This window comes from Oreochromis aureus, linkage group 13, assembly GCF_013358895.1.
Source record: "Oreochromis aureus strain Israel breed Guangdong linkage group 13, ZZ_aureus, whole genome shotgun sequence".
Lineage (NCBI taxonomy): Eukaryota > Metazoa > Chordata > Actinopteri > Cichliformes > Cichlidae > Oreochromis > Oreochromis aureus.
In genome coordinates, this window is record NC_052954.1 from 24,140,604 (window position 1) to 24,154,513 (window position 13,910).

Consider the following 13,910-nt stretch of genomic DNA (forward strand, 5'->3'; position numbering starts at 1 on the left):
GAGAAAACTTGTATATACAGGTTTAAAAAGGATTCCCACTCCAAAAATGTATATCCCTGTTTGTTCACAGCCAATGGCCTGCCCGCTCTGCCTCCTCCAGTCACACAAAAGAAGCAGGAGAAACAAGAGAAAGAGAAGGATGGAGGGCCAGAAAAGCCCACTGGTGGAGAGGCCTTCACAAGACCGCGGCCAGTGTCACTCAGGGCCAAACCCCACACATGGGCTCTGCTGCGAGGACGCAACAAAAGCTACTCCCTGGGTCACTATTCTGGAGAAAAGGCAGCGCAGAACCTAAACATGATGCTGTCCTCAGAGGTAGGGATGGGCTGCTCCCTGCTGGACATGGACACCGAGGGCCAGAAACGAGACTGCACCGTGCCGCTCTGCCGCATTCAAAGCTCCCCTGCACGGCCCTCTGTCTTTGAGCTGGACAAAGAGTTCCTCTCTTAGAAGTCTCGAGAAGCGATCCGCTTGCTGGTGGTTCTAGCTCGTTCCTCACAGCCTAGAGTGTTCAGAACATACACACACAGAACTCCTGGAGGGTTTAGAACCAGGCTGCCTTTGTTTCTATTTGATAAAGTTCTATACAGAGCGATAGAAACGGCTTTGTTGCAGTTCTAGCACATATTCTATGTTCTAGACTGCAGCAGAGTCTGAGGCTTCTAGAAAATTCCTGAGCCACAGGTGTTCTAGTGTGTTTCTTTCTAGTACACACACACACACACACACACACACACGGGGTTCTGAAACCAAGGCAGAACTTTCCAGAGATGGATCAGCAGCTCTTCCTGTGATCATCTCGGTGCTTGACTGCCACCTTTGTTACCCCTCATCCCTTCCTCGCTCTTGTCACCCCCCCACCCCCTTTTCTTTTCTCGTTCTATCGGTGCAGCTAAACGTTGACCGCTGCTGCAGCTTTCTCAACACAATACCCTCACCTTTTTATTTATATATATATTTTTATAGGTAATTTAATATGAAGAGACTTGACCTTACCTTAGAAACCAACAGGACACACATTCCATGTCAGTTTCGAAGAAGTGTGATCACGCTTTTAGATTTGTTTGTTTTTTTGACTTAAAAATCATGCATGCATGTACCCTTAAAATGTTGAACAAAAAATATACTATGCCTTGTTTGTAAATATTTCTTTTAATCCTTTATCGGCCTAATGCTGGCAGTTTTGTTTTCTTTTATATGGCATTAATGCTGTTTTATGACTGAGGCAGCAATGCTGCAGTACAGTTTGTTCTTGAGCAATAGATTCGGGTTTTGTCCGTGGAGTAGTCGAGAAATGCGTCTGTTAATTTGTGTTCATGAAGAAAAATGTTTTCTTTTGTTTGTTTGTTTGTATGCACAAAAACACCTGCCACACAGTCTGAGGGGAGTTTATGAGGTTCATGAACACAAATTGTAGTGTAGTCCACCCTAGGAAGGGGAAGATGGTGGCATTCACTTAAGAGACACGATTCATGTTTTTATGGTTAAGATTCTGACTAAAATCTTAGGTTAAGGTTTAAACACAGATTGTGGTTTAGGTTCAAATAAAACAGCTGAGCCATGTTTTAAAGCTCTGTTACACTTCCTTTTGAAACACTTCAGTTTTGCAGTCGGGGTTACTGTCACATATTTAATTGCTGTCCATGAGTACACAGGAACAGATCGCATTTCTGGACTACATCACGTGTTGCCACGAGGCCACGCTGTCTCGAGGTAGATTACATACTGGATCCAGGTAGAGATGTGTGTTTCTACCCAGAATTCCCTGAATATTTTAGAGATGCGGGTAGAAAACTGGAAGTCCTACAAAGCAGACCTGGAATCTTCTCATTTAGAAGTTGTGGTCATGTGTTGATAATATGGAATATGGAGTATTTATAGATGTTTTTTCTTTGTTAAAATTTACTTTATTTGGCACACTGCAGCAGAGCGGGAGGAACGCATCAGCCGTGAATGTTCATGTGAGGGGAAACCCAAATAAACTGCATGGATATTTCGGATTTCTACAAAGCCCATAAATGTGCACACAGGAGAGTGTTTACTTACCGTTTAGAGCATCAGCTGCACAAAACTGCAATACTTGTACTGTAAACCTGATAAATGTGTGCCTTTCAGCTTTGTCGTTTAAAAGCTCGGTCACTCAGTCATAGAAATCAGCCCCAGTTTGGTTGGTTTGATTCTGTGATAGCGCTGTTACATGTAACTGGTTTTAACGTTTAGTTGAGTCAGGTTGTCGGTTGTATCCGTTTCTCTTTGTACACTTTTTATACAATGTTAAGCAAAAGGTTTCTGCATTTAGAAAATATTCAGAGTCAAGACACCGTTGCCTTTAATGATCATGCTAGTTTTCCTCAGTATTCACAAAGGGCTTTGAATGTTGATTTGTCAACATGTTTCTTCCAGACTTGTGTGAACTTGACAGTATGCAGAGCTGATAATGAAGGATATATGCTGGACCCAATGCCACCTGTAATTGTTTAGTGTTGATTGTTCTCCCCCCAGTAAATTGAATATAAAAGTGGCCCACTCAAGTATTCATTTACTAAAAGATATGAATTTCCAAATGGTGTAAATATAACTGATTGCTCATGTGTATCTCACTGTGGCATTTTATAATTTCCTGTGTTGCTGTGTTTTATGACCACTGAATTCAGAGCAGCTCTAAACACTGTAAAGGGCCTTACTGATCATAAAGCTGTTAAAAGTGAAAGCTAGTTTTTTAAAAATAATTTAAGGGCATCTTTAAACACCAGCGTGCACTGCTGTTATAACACTGCAGACCTGAAGCATTCCCAGACACACATTCCAATATATTTGACAAACTGCAGCAATAATATTCGTGAATCCAGACACGGCACATTCAGGCTGTGTGGCTACAGGACCAAAATTCAGCTCTACCAGCACTAAGGCCTCTCAGTCTTCAGGACCAAAACCACTAAATGAACTAGCTGCTAGTGAGGAGTTCCTACAAAGAAGGCGACTCCACATGAAAACACCACAAAGATCTTCAGTGTGAAGCACTGTAGCTGAAAGACCCACTGCCCTCCCAATAAAATGAGAACTTCCTGTTAAATGCAGTGCTTCCTTTAAATCACTGAACACGTGTCACGCTGACTGTGTCAGATTGAGCTTAGAGTACATCTGTTTCAGTGAGCGCTGTTTGATATCATTACAGTATTTGTCATTTCATGCCTAATTGATCAAGAGTATCGAGTTTATCAATGTTTTCAATAAAGTCTAAGTCGAGACTAATGTCATTGGTTTGTCTTTTTTTTTTTTTTTTTTCCCTCAAACACAGTTTAAAGTATTATTTCAGTTTTTTGTGTCATCTGAAGATGATTTATGGGGATTTGATTCAATTGAGTTCTGCATCATGTTCAAAAGTTCCTGAAGATGCTGTGAAACCCTCAAAAAGCTGAAAGCTGCCCCTGCCTACAGAAGCAAACCCACCAAAGCGTGCCACAAAGGCTGGATGGTTAAAGGACAGGGCCCAGATTCACAGCTATGAATGTGAAAGTAGCAACAACACAAGACTAAAAAAATAAATTCTGACGCAGTGAGGTGAAGCTACTGTTGGTGAAGACCCAAATCCCAAACCTGCGCACTCAGAATATGGATTTTTATTATCATTATTATTGTTTTCCAAAGTCCTGCCTTTCAGGGTAAAACTAAAAGTAATCATTCTTACAGACAACCATCAAAAACACATGGTTTGAAGCTCAAGTGCAAGTCAGTCACCCCTGATGACCTCAGATGGTTCAGTTACCACTTTTAAATCTTCCTAACAAGCAAGCTAAGTGCACAGATTATATTATTATGCGACACATAAGCAAGTATAAAAAATATTGTAGGTTTTTTTTCCCATATATTTGATTTCAAAGTATTGTGTAGACTCCTAGCAACAGTTAAAAAGTCTGAATCTTGAAATCTGAAGGCACCACTATGGTGACTCTGTCCTTTAAGTTTGTATTCACTGTTGTCTTGGAATAAATCTAAACTACCACACTAAAAATGGATGAAGCCACAACTGAGAGTAACAGTAGGGAAAAAAGACACTTCAGGTTTTAGAGCCAAAGTTGATGTTTCTGCATATTACTGAGCTTTAATAAAAAAACAACTATATATTCATGACTGCACAAATAGGCGTAACACTATACATTTGTAGGAAATAAAATACAAAGAGGAGAAGACAATAAGAAAACTGCGAAAACACCACCAGCTTTACTGTTTGTACAAAAAGGGTCGAAGGGTCGAACTTACAGGACAGAGGTCAATTTCAACAGTGGATTTTATTTGTAGTGTGATACATTTGGCACAGTACATTCTCATAGTTTTCTTTTAGCAGTTTTTTCTTTACAAAAAGCTCTCTTAAAGACGTTAAAGCAGCATTCGCTGATCCTGCATGCGAGAGGAATGAGGAAACAGACATAAGTTGAAAATATTATATCTTGACCACGTGTGAATGAGCACACCAGATTGCATTTTTTTTGTTTTTTTAATGATTTATGGAGAGGAAAAGCTGCCTGTCACCACTTTTGACTGCCCGTTAGATAAAAAAAACTGCTGCGATCAGTAGATGAATCTACCGGGTGGCTCTTGAGTTCAGAATATTTTGCCATGAATAGAAAAAATTTTAAAAAAATACTCTTAAGTTTAAAAAAACAAAAGCAATCCTCTTCCGGTGAAGGTGAAAGTTTGCCTTCATATGAGACCTTTAATGTTTTATACAATAAAGTGCATCACTTTTACCGGCATGGATGTGAGTGGCTGTGGCCGTCGAGGTAGCGATGGAGATTTAAAGCTGAAGGGATGGCCGACGCTGTGTAAAAAAGAGAAGGAAATCAGCAAACGGAGCAGTTCTGCTTTGTCTCTCAAAAAGATCTAAATATAGTGAAAAGGGTGGGGTGAGCTGGGGTAATTATTGTCATCATGTACAGACTCTCATGATAGGATTTCTCCTCCAGGAGTTTCTTTCCCCTCCCTCCCTCTATCTCAAAGCCTCGGGCGATTGTGATGTGACAAATGATACTAGACGTCTCATGTGGGTGATCTTTTGTTGCAGCAGTATTGTTGGTCATCAACAATACTCTCCAACGGGTCTGTGTGCAGGCAACATCTGTGGTAATGATCTACAGGAGCTAGATATGTCTTTACCCTGCAGGCAGCTCGACATGATACGATGATGTGATTTGAGGGAATGTGTTTTCATACCTGTGTTGTCAGAGGGTAGTGACGCATTTCAGAGAGCTGCGGGCGCTGTTCTTGCCCTGCAGAGGGAGGACGATCTGAGCTTGGAGGCAGTATTCTTCTCTGTGATTCAGGCCCTTCAGAGTCAGCTTGTGAGAACAGCACTTCATGTCAAACACCTCCTAAGGGAGAGAGAGATAAGGAGAGAGACAGTGAGTGTCCACCAGCCCTCAGCAGTAATGGGCGGCTGGAAGCAACAGGTGGTGCAGTTTGACAGAAAATTTCAAGAACTACAGGCGGAAAAAAATACAAGTTGTTTTGTTCTTCTTTTTGTTGTTGTTCTTGTTTTGTCAATCATCTTTTGCTGCTCTTCCTCTTCTTCCTTCTCTATTTTGGAACCGTGCATCGATTCCACTGTAACCTTTCAATTTTACTAACCTTTCAATTTTATTTGTTCTGAGCTCCAGAAAAAACCCAAATACATGTTTGCATGCTGCCGTGACGGTGACTGTTTGTGTTTGTGGAAAGAAAACTGCACGCCACCTTCTCTAAAGTGAGTATTTGAGTGTCACAAACAGCGAGGAATGAATTTACAATGAATAATTTACTAATGTTAACAGTGAAACCTCCTAGAGAAAAAAAGATGTAATCTGGTGCTTATCATAGAGAAAATGCAGTGATTATTGATTATTATTTCATTCTAAAATGTTGAAATGTGTGCTAGAATTGGGGAAATGTAGAGATTTCGGCATGTTCAGCTGTTCTGGCTTAAATTCCCAATTAAGTGTGATTAATTTATCACGAGTGCACAAATCAAACATAGTTTTCCCATGGAATTACATTCAGGATGTAATGAGTCTAAAATAAACCCAGCCTAATCAGCGTGGAGATGGATGCGCAGCAGGGTGTTTGGTGTGAGTGTGTGTGCGTGTTTGTGCGTACTTCTTCTCCACTGGGGTGTATTAAGTAGATCTTGTAGTACAAATTGCTGTGCAGCTTCCGGACCAGCTCTCGGGGGGGCTTCACTCGGACCACAATGGCTGGTTGTTCGGTTACATTCAGTCTCAGCAGAGGGGGGCTGATTTTGGCTGCATGGGAAACAAATTTCTTAAAGCTTATCTGCAGAGCGATGAACGCACAGTTGTGAGAGCGTGAAGCAACACGGAGGAAAAGAGAGGAAGCAGCGGAGAGCATGCTGTTGTTGTTTTTGACTTAAAGAAGGAAGTTTAAAGAAGTCATGTGACTGTGATTGGATTGCAAGACAATGCAACCTGAACTTTGGAGGGGTTTTTTTATCTGACATTAGTTATACATATATATACATATATATATATATTATACATACATATGTAGTTTGGAGAGTTGAGGTAGAGCTTTTTTTGTTTTTTACTTAACTAAAATCATTGTTATGCTCTATTTAAATAGCTGGACTAGCTCATGAGTGTTTTTGTGTGCCTGCCTTCAGGCTGTGCTTGCTGCCATACGTTGCTGCATCAGTTTGGGGAAGTGAGAACGAACGGAAAGAGGATGCAGACGATGATGAGAGGTGTTGTGTAAACACTCACTGTCCCACCGTGGGCTGAATCTGGGGGAGAGGGCCCAGGCTGATTTGCTGCTGGTGGCCACAGACACAGCACCAACTCTGGCGTAGTACCACTCTCTGGGCTCAGAGGTCACTTCGCTGAGGTCACAGTGGTGCTTCCGGATCCTCTGACAGTCTGGCACATCGATCCACTCAGGCTCGCCATAACTGAGGGAGTAGACACAAACATGGAGGATGGTTATTTCATCCTGCGCAACCTACCCAGCATCCTACTGAGGGTGCTGGAATAATATTAACACAGTAGATAGATTAGAAATATTCTACACTCCAACTGCATTCATGTTAAACATTCACATCTCTTCTTTTAGAGTTCATAATCATTAAATTACATTAATTCATTACATTACACAAAACTCATGAAACTACCTTCCACGAATAAATATGATAATAAATGAGTTTTTAAAATGCCTCTGAGTGAGAAAAGGAAATTTCCATGCACTATGTGGTTAAAAATATTGGGCAAAAATCTCTTAAGCTTTGAAATCACCTGTTTTCAGTCCCATTGCCACAGGTGTATGACATCAAGCGCCTAGCTTCCACAAACAATTGCAAAAGAATGGGTTGTGGTAGTGTAATAGGATGCTATAATAGGATGCTACAGCTGCAACAAGTCGGTTTGTGAAATTTCTTCCCTCCTAGATATTGCACCATCAGCTGTAAGGGGGTCTATTACAGAGAGGAACTACAGCAATTCAGCAGCAGACCATGTAAAGTTACAGAGTAGGGTCACAAAGTGTGTTGCTGCTGATTTAATAACTGCAGTGTTCCAAATGTTAAAATAGAAATGTATTGTGCCAGAAATGCCAGAATCTCAGGTTAAAGCTAAAACAGCAAATTAGAGCAGGTAAAGGGATCCCGCACAAAGATGTAAACACAAAGCGCGGATCGTCCACCTGACAGCAGGCGGCCACGCTGTCAGGTGCTGAAAGCTGACAGCTCGCAGATTCAGAAGCTGCAGGTTTCGTCACTCTCTGACCGAAATCCACTGAACCAGCAACAAGAAGATCAAAACTACGTTTCACGTTTGAAAAACATCGTCATGAATTCCCTCTTACTTTTGCTTCCACCACCATAAAATCACACTTCCTGCACAGCTCTCTCTCTCAGTGTACTTTGAGACCAGTTTCCCATCTCAGTTTTCTGCATTATTCGCTGGCTTATTCGCACCAATCTACCGTTGTGTTCAGCGCTGTCGGCCGCTGTTTTATCTTTTTCAAAAATGACCGCTGACAAGAAAGCCTCATTTCTGCTGTTCAATACCAAAGAAATTTAAACTTTTACAAATTATGCCAAATTGCAAAAGCTTATTTGTGTCTCTAATAAAACCTTCATAACTTTGCTCTGCTTCACTTCAGCAGCATCAGGTAATGTTCATGTGTTGATTCATGGTTTTCTTCCGTTTTGATCTACTGCAGATTATTTTTAAGGCGGTTATCTGCTATAAAAAGCCAGGACTTGAAAATCTCCTTCATGTTTTTCTGTGTTTTATCCTCAGTTACAAAGGCGTCTGCTGTGATGCTTACACCTCTGATGAAATCTGACAGTGTCAGCTTTGTTTTTATACATAGATATAAAAAAATATGGATATGTACTGATAAATGATCAGAATGATAATGTTTCTGACTCAGTGAAAATTGAATCGAATCAAATCGAATTGGGACCTTGTGAATTGGCATCGAATCTGTTATAGAAATCAAAATTGATACCCAGCCCTACTCCAAAACTCCTCTAGCATTAACATCAGCACAAAAACTGTATGTCAGGAGCTTCGTGGCATGAGTCCGTACTTTAGTCCATGCAGTCTAATTCAGTAAGTTCCACCTTAACAGCAAAACACTTCCTTTGTTGATACTTCAGCAATAATGATACAATGATGAGATGTAATGCAGAAGAGGGAATGTTTTGCCGTTGAATGAATGCTTTTATTTTGATATTTTGAATATCATGCAGGACTGTTACTTGTAAAAGAGTGTTGCTTCCTTTTTTTGTAGTTAAAACTGTGCTGCTGCACGTGTGTGTGTGGGTGTCCCCTTACATCTTCCACTGGACGTTGTACTGCAGAGAAGAGTTCGTGGTGGGTGGAGTCCAGTTCAGGATGTTTTTATAGTCTACTGAGTCGAACCTCACCTGGGTGGGTCGAGGGAGTATGGCTGGAAGTGGGGAAAAATAATTAAGAACAGTATGGGTTTATGCAAAGACAATGTCCATACTAATGTGTATTATTCAGAAACATAGTAAAGATAATGATCACATACACAGAACAGCAGTATAGTAAATACAGTAAAGGTAAATGACAACATATTAGTTCATTTTACACTCTGAAAGGCTCTGAAACCCAGAATTTAGTAAGATTTTTCTAAGCTTTTTAGGTTAAGCTGCGTGGATTTTATTGAGGGCAACTTGCAAGAAGATGTTTTTAACATTTCTGAAAGATCAACAGCAGCTCCTGTCCAAACTTAACACACTACAGTTAAATTATTAGAAACAAACAAAAAAAAACCCCAAACAAACAAAAAAATCAGAACACACAAAACAATACAAATGACTTTCATAGCAAACATCATCTCTCATCTCTTTTTCTCACACTGGTGTCTGTTGTTCTTTCTGAACAAACACAGCAGTGTCCGACCATCTTTGTTTTCAATCCCAAACATAACATTACACTTTATTCTTTGTTTCAACAAGTCTAGACATTGATAATCACTCAAAAAGTGTGTTACAGTTGATCATGATTTACTAATAAATTTCAGACCAGGGAAAATGTAATGAAAAAGTAGATCTGATGCAGAAGATACTGTAAGTTCTCCTATTGGTTGGTTTGGTTTTCTGTGGCACCAATAAATATAAAGTTATACTTCTTGGTTTTATTATGCGAGCAGTGAGGTGAGGCAGATGTAAATTAGCCTAACTTTAGATCAAGAACGGCCCTAAACCACATGTTTTACATGGAAATAAAAATAAATAGAAATAAATTCTAAGAAGTTACCTTGTGCTGTGACACAGATGCCCAAGTTGCCCAGCAGCGCTGCTCCAAGCAGGAGAGAAGTCATGGTGTTTATGTGGTTTGTGGATGACCAGCATGCAAAGGTTCACAACAAGCCACACTGGACTGGTGCTGTTGGAAACACCCCTGCCTTTAACGTGCCATCAACTTCCCCTAACGTTCCTTATATGGCATTTTGGACACAGATATAGGATATCGAGTTACTTATTTGATGTAAGATGTGTTTTTTTTCCCCCTGTGTTTTGTACAGAAGTACAAATTGTACAAAAGGATCCATGACAAAAAAGTTCCAGATCACATTACCTGTGTGCCACCCTAATGCGTGCTATAGTATTGAATATCATGACTTTGCTGGGTCATTCCTGAGTCAATTTTAAAACACAAAAGACACAAAGCTCTTACAATAGCAGTAAACCTGAGAATACTTGAGTCCCCCCTCATTCTTTGTATTCTGCTAGGAAAATGGGTTTACTGAAAGTCCTTTTAAACTGCTTTTAATGCATTGGCAGTGTGTTTGGGATTTTTGTCGTGCTTAAAAATCAAGCTGTCTCCAATCTGATGCTTGCGATGTATTGTTGGTACCACAATCTGATGGCACCTTTCTGTGTTCATTATTCCATTTTTTAGCAGTGCAAGTTCTTTTTCAGCACTTTTTTTTTAGGGACAGACTGCACATGGTGTGGAGATGTACCAAGTTTTCACCTAATAGCTCTTTACAAATCACTTTGTTGGCGGAAAATACCACTTTATGCCTACCAAACTGTTATCTTTGGCATTTTTGTATATTGACTAAAGAACTCAGATTGTGTGCTTTTGCGATATGCTGCCAATAACAAAATGTAGAAGGCTCTGATTTAAAACTGGCTATTTGCTAAGTTTGGTCAGGTTCAAGGACTGGGCTAAAATTTGGAAATAAAAAATCGGGTGAAAATAATCAACACAATTTAAAATTGCAATATTTTGTGTGGCAAAATTGTGTCAATACAAGGACACCAAATATTGATATTTTATTAAATAAATTAAAATACTCTGGGAATACTACTCCTGAGATAACATTAGCTAAGGAAACTTACGTTAAATCGGCTCAACGAAAAAAAACAAACCCATCCAACACACTTGACAAATCTACCTCCTAATTCAGAGCAAGCTAATGGCTTCGACACCCCAGCAAAAATAGGACAGCAACCTCATTGCATCTAGAACAAGTGGCTGCGTGGTGACTGTATTGAGTTTCTTCACATTCTGTGACAGATTGTGGTGACTAAATGGTTGAGGGTGTTCCAAAGCCATTCAACTGTTTGCCTGATAAGAGGTGAACTTTCCAAAAGAAGTCGCTGTCTGCCTTGGATTGCCTAAAATCACTTGCAGGGAGATTGTTGAAGGTTTGCAAATAAATACAATTTATTTTCTAAATGCAGACAGTTTTCTAACATGTTGCCATCTTTGTCAATAAGCACAACTTGAGGGGACTGAACTCAACTGGCTGGCTGTTGGTTGCATTCTGGTTACATTTCTGTAGAACAGGAAACTTGGCCAGCATATTGGAAATTGTTAAAAGTCACATTAATTTCATATTGTGAGTGAAATATTGTGATAATAATAATGTGGGGTGTCTGGTGATGCCCACCTCATCTAAAAATGAATGAAAAAGCAGCCAATATCAAAACAAAAACAGAGATGGTAATTTAGAAAGACTGGAGAACTTAAGTAATCTATTGCTCAAGATCACTTTCTTTTTTTTTTTAAATACAGAAACTCTGGCTCTTTAGAAGGATTGGGTTAACCCACTACTTTTGCACAGTTCTGTATAATGAAATGCATTGTGATAATATAATAATGGGAAATGGTGCATTTCCCATTATTATCAGTCTCAATATGGAAACGCCTTCCGTAACCCAGATTCGCACAGGATGTAGGTTACTCCTGCTAAGGCCTTTTTTGGTTCCCTGTTGTTCAGGAGGATTACCACACTGCCCCATTTCTGGTGGACCCAGTTATAAGCAATGCGAATCTTTGTGCAGGAGTTTACTGGAAATCTGTTACATACTGATTTCCTTTGCATGACCTGCCCCTTTTCGTCACACTTCATATTTCCACTCTGTGTTCATTATTAGGTATACTGCCACCAGTGAGTATTTATAGCAGCTGTTATTAGGTAATGCAGAACATGAACCTATGCAAATTACTTTATTATTTTATTTGACATCATTGCAGCTAGACTTCATCTTTTTTTTTTGCTTCATAATTTAGCGCAGAGGCATCCCCTACAGCAGCCACGCAGTATGTGAAAAATATTAATTTAATTTAAAACAAAACAAAATTATGGAAGTTTTTTTTATACTAGTTAACTGGTATACTGATAACTGTCACATTCTACTACATATTAAAGTAGTGTCGAAAAAAGTAAATGGAAATGAACATTTGAAATAGTTAAAAGTAATGGGAAAAAAATGAAAGACTCCATACTGCTTAAGAACAAATTTAAATGCTGAAAGCTACAGTTTGTGGATATGCAGGGGAAAGTTTGAGAAAAGTAACAGATAGATATTAAGCAGCTACATGGTATGTGTAGATGTTAAGCTGATTTAATTTGTTAGCTATTAATATTGAATGTAGTAAAAGTGTCAAGGACAATATGTTGCTGGAAGTAATAAATAAGCAACAAAGTAACTAAGTAAATTAATAGCAAAATTTAAGCATGCCAGTAAAATGTGTAAGCTTATATCTATTGAATCAAATAGTGTTTCAAAAGATAAAGTATATGCAACAAATGACATAGCATCTAAAAGAAAAAACAAATAACAAAATAAAATAAGAAGTTGAATAAAGTAAAGGATAAATTCTGCATGCTAGTAATAGATCAATGGTGATAAAGTGAAATGCATTTGGTAAAATATTAAAGCAGGTACAAGGAACAGACAAACATAAGTGCCTCAAAAGTAATGGATAAAAGCTAATATTAGATGCCAGCAAAGTAGCCTAATGAGTAGCAAATAGTAAAAGCTTAAATGCTGTGGGTGAATGGTTAAAGTAGCTGAGAGCAAGAAATGTAAAAATGTAATTACTATCCATTGAATTAAGAAGTTAAAAGCAAATCTAACACACCAACTATGAAATCATGACTAAAAAAACAAAAACTCTTAAAGTATTGAATTTAGAAGTTTTAGCCATTCAGGCCTTTTTGTCTTTAACACATTCTTGCAGTGTAATTGGCGTGTCTTTGGGCTTCATAGATATCTGCAGCTGGGTATCACTGCATATCAGTGAACATGTATGCTATGGCTTCTAACAACACTGCCTAAAACATGCATAATGTAAATACAACTGGGCCCGGTACAAAACCCTGTGGAACTCCTTAATTAACCTTAGTGTGTTAATAACTCCATTTATTTGAACAAATCTAATGGAGTCTAATAGCTTTTTTAAGCTCTTAAGAATAAAGGCTATGATTACTTGCTTCTAAAAGTAATGGTTAAACGGTGACACTATAAGGTAGCAACTAGGGCCTAAAAGTAATGTGTGAAAAGTGCAGCAGGTAAATGGTTAAATTGGTGAAAGTAATAGATAATAAAAAGGCAACAGTAGCATTTAAATAAATGGATAAATGGTAAAGTTAAGTTAAGATTAAAAGATCTGGTAATAATTGGTAATAGTGGCATTTTGTTTTAAGAAGAAGAATGAATACAAACAGGCTGTAATTGACATAAAATACATTTCAGCTGTATCAACTTTCTTAAAACTAAATTTCAACTGAAATTGATTTCAGCACATTAAACACATTTTGAAACTCAGAGTTGGTTTTGCAGAAATTCATCTGATAGGCCTGTGAAGACACAGATAATGAAATCTGTTACTGGCAGAATAAAAAGAAGGTGTCTATTTTCCCCACACAAAGCAAAGAGGAAGGAAACACAACAGACACACAAACACAAAGGAGGTCCCCCGCCTGTTACTGGTGTTACTGGATGCCGAGGAACAGCTTGGGCAGCTTAAATGTCAAAATACCACAGGCATGAGCATTTCTTCCCTTACATGGTGAGGGTGCTGATAAAGTGATTTAAATACTACTGTTGCCTCCACTCCAATAAACCATCAACATAATGACACTGCAAATGC

The 13,910-nt window shown here is 38.9% G+C and overlaps 2 protein-coding genes across 3 annotated transcripts in view; one reads left to right on the top strand and one right to left on the bottom strand.

Moving 5' to 3' along the window:
• Positions 1-3,253, top strand: part of map3k21 (mitogen-activated protein kinase kinase kinase 21) — a 30,249-nt gene extending 26,996 nt beyond the window's left edge. For both annotated transcript variants that reach the window (XM_031746708.2, XM_039621677.1), the window contains exon 10: positions 71-3,253. In XM_031746708.2, the coding sequence (XP_031602568.1) occupies positions 71-450 (380 nt within the window). In that variant the 3' untranslated portion in view covers positions 451-3,253. The remainder of the gene's footprint in view (positions 1-70) is intronic.
• Positions 3,254-4,091: 838 nt separating this feature from the next.
• Positions 4,092-11,750, bottom strand: il22ra2 (interleukin 22 receptor, alpha 2). Its single transcript, XM_031746786.2, has 6 exons — positions 9,777-11,750; positions 8,826-8,940; positions 6,753-6,937; positions 6,130-6,275; positions 5,212-5,369; positions 4,092-4,819 (listed from the first exon to the last, which is right to left on the bottom strand). Exons 1-5 carry the CDS (start codon positions 9,838-9,840, stop codon positions 5,220-5,222), a joined length of 660 nt encoding a protein of 219 aa, XP_031602646.1. The 5' UTR covers positions 9,841-11,750; the 3' UTR covers positions 4,092-4,819; positions 5,212-5,219.
• Between the last annotated feature and the right edge of the window lie 2,160 nt (positions 11,751-13,910).

Coding starts and splice junctions, on each gene's coding strand:
- il22ra2 (XM_031746786.2), bottom strand. CDS start 9,840: ATGACTTCTCTCCTGCTTGGAGCAGCGCTGCTGGGCAACTTGGGCATC. Junction 8,941..9,776: donor CATCTGTGTCACAGCACAAG/GTAACTTCTTAG, acceptor CCCCACTTCCAG/CCATACTCCCTCGACCCACC. Junction 6,276..6,752: donor ATTCAGCCCACGGTGGGACA/GTGAGTGTTTAC, acceptor TTTCCCATGCAG/CCAAAATCAGCCCCCCTCTG.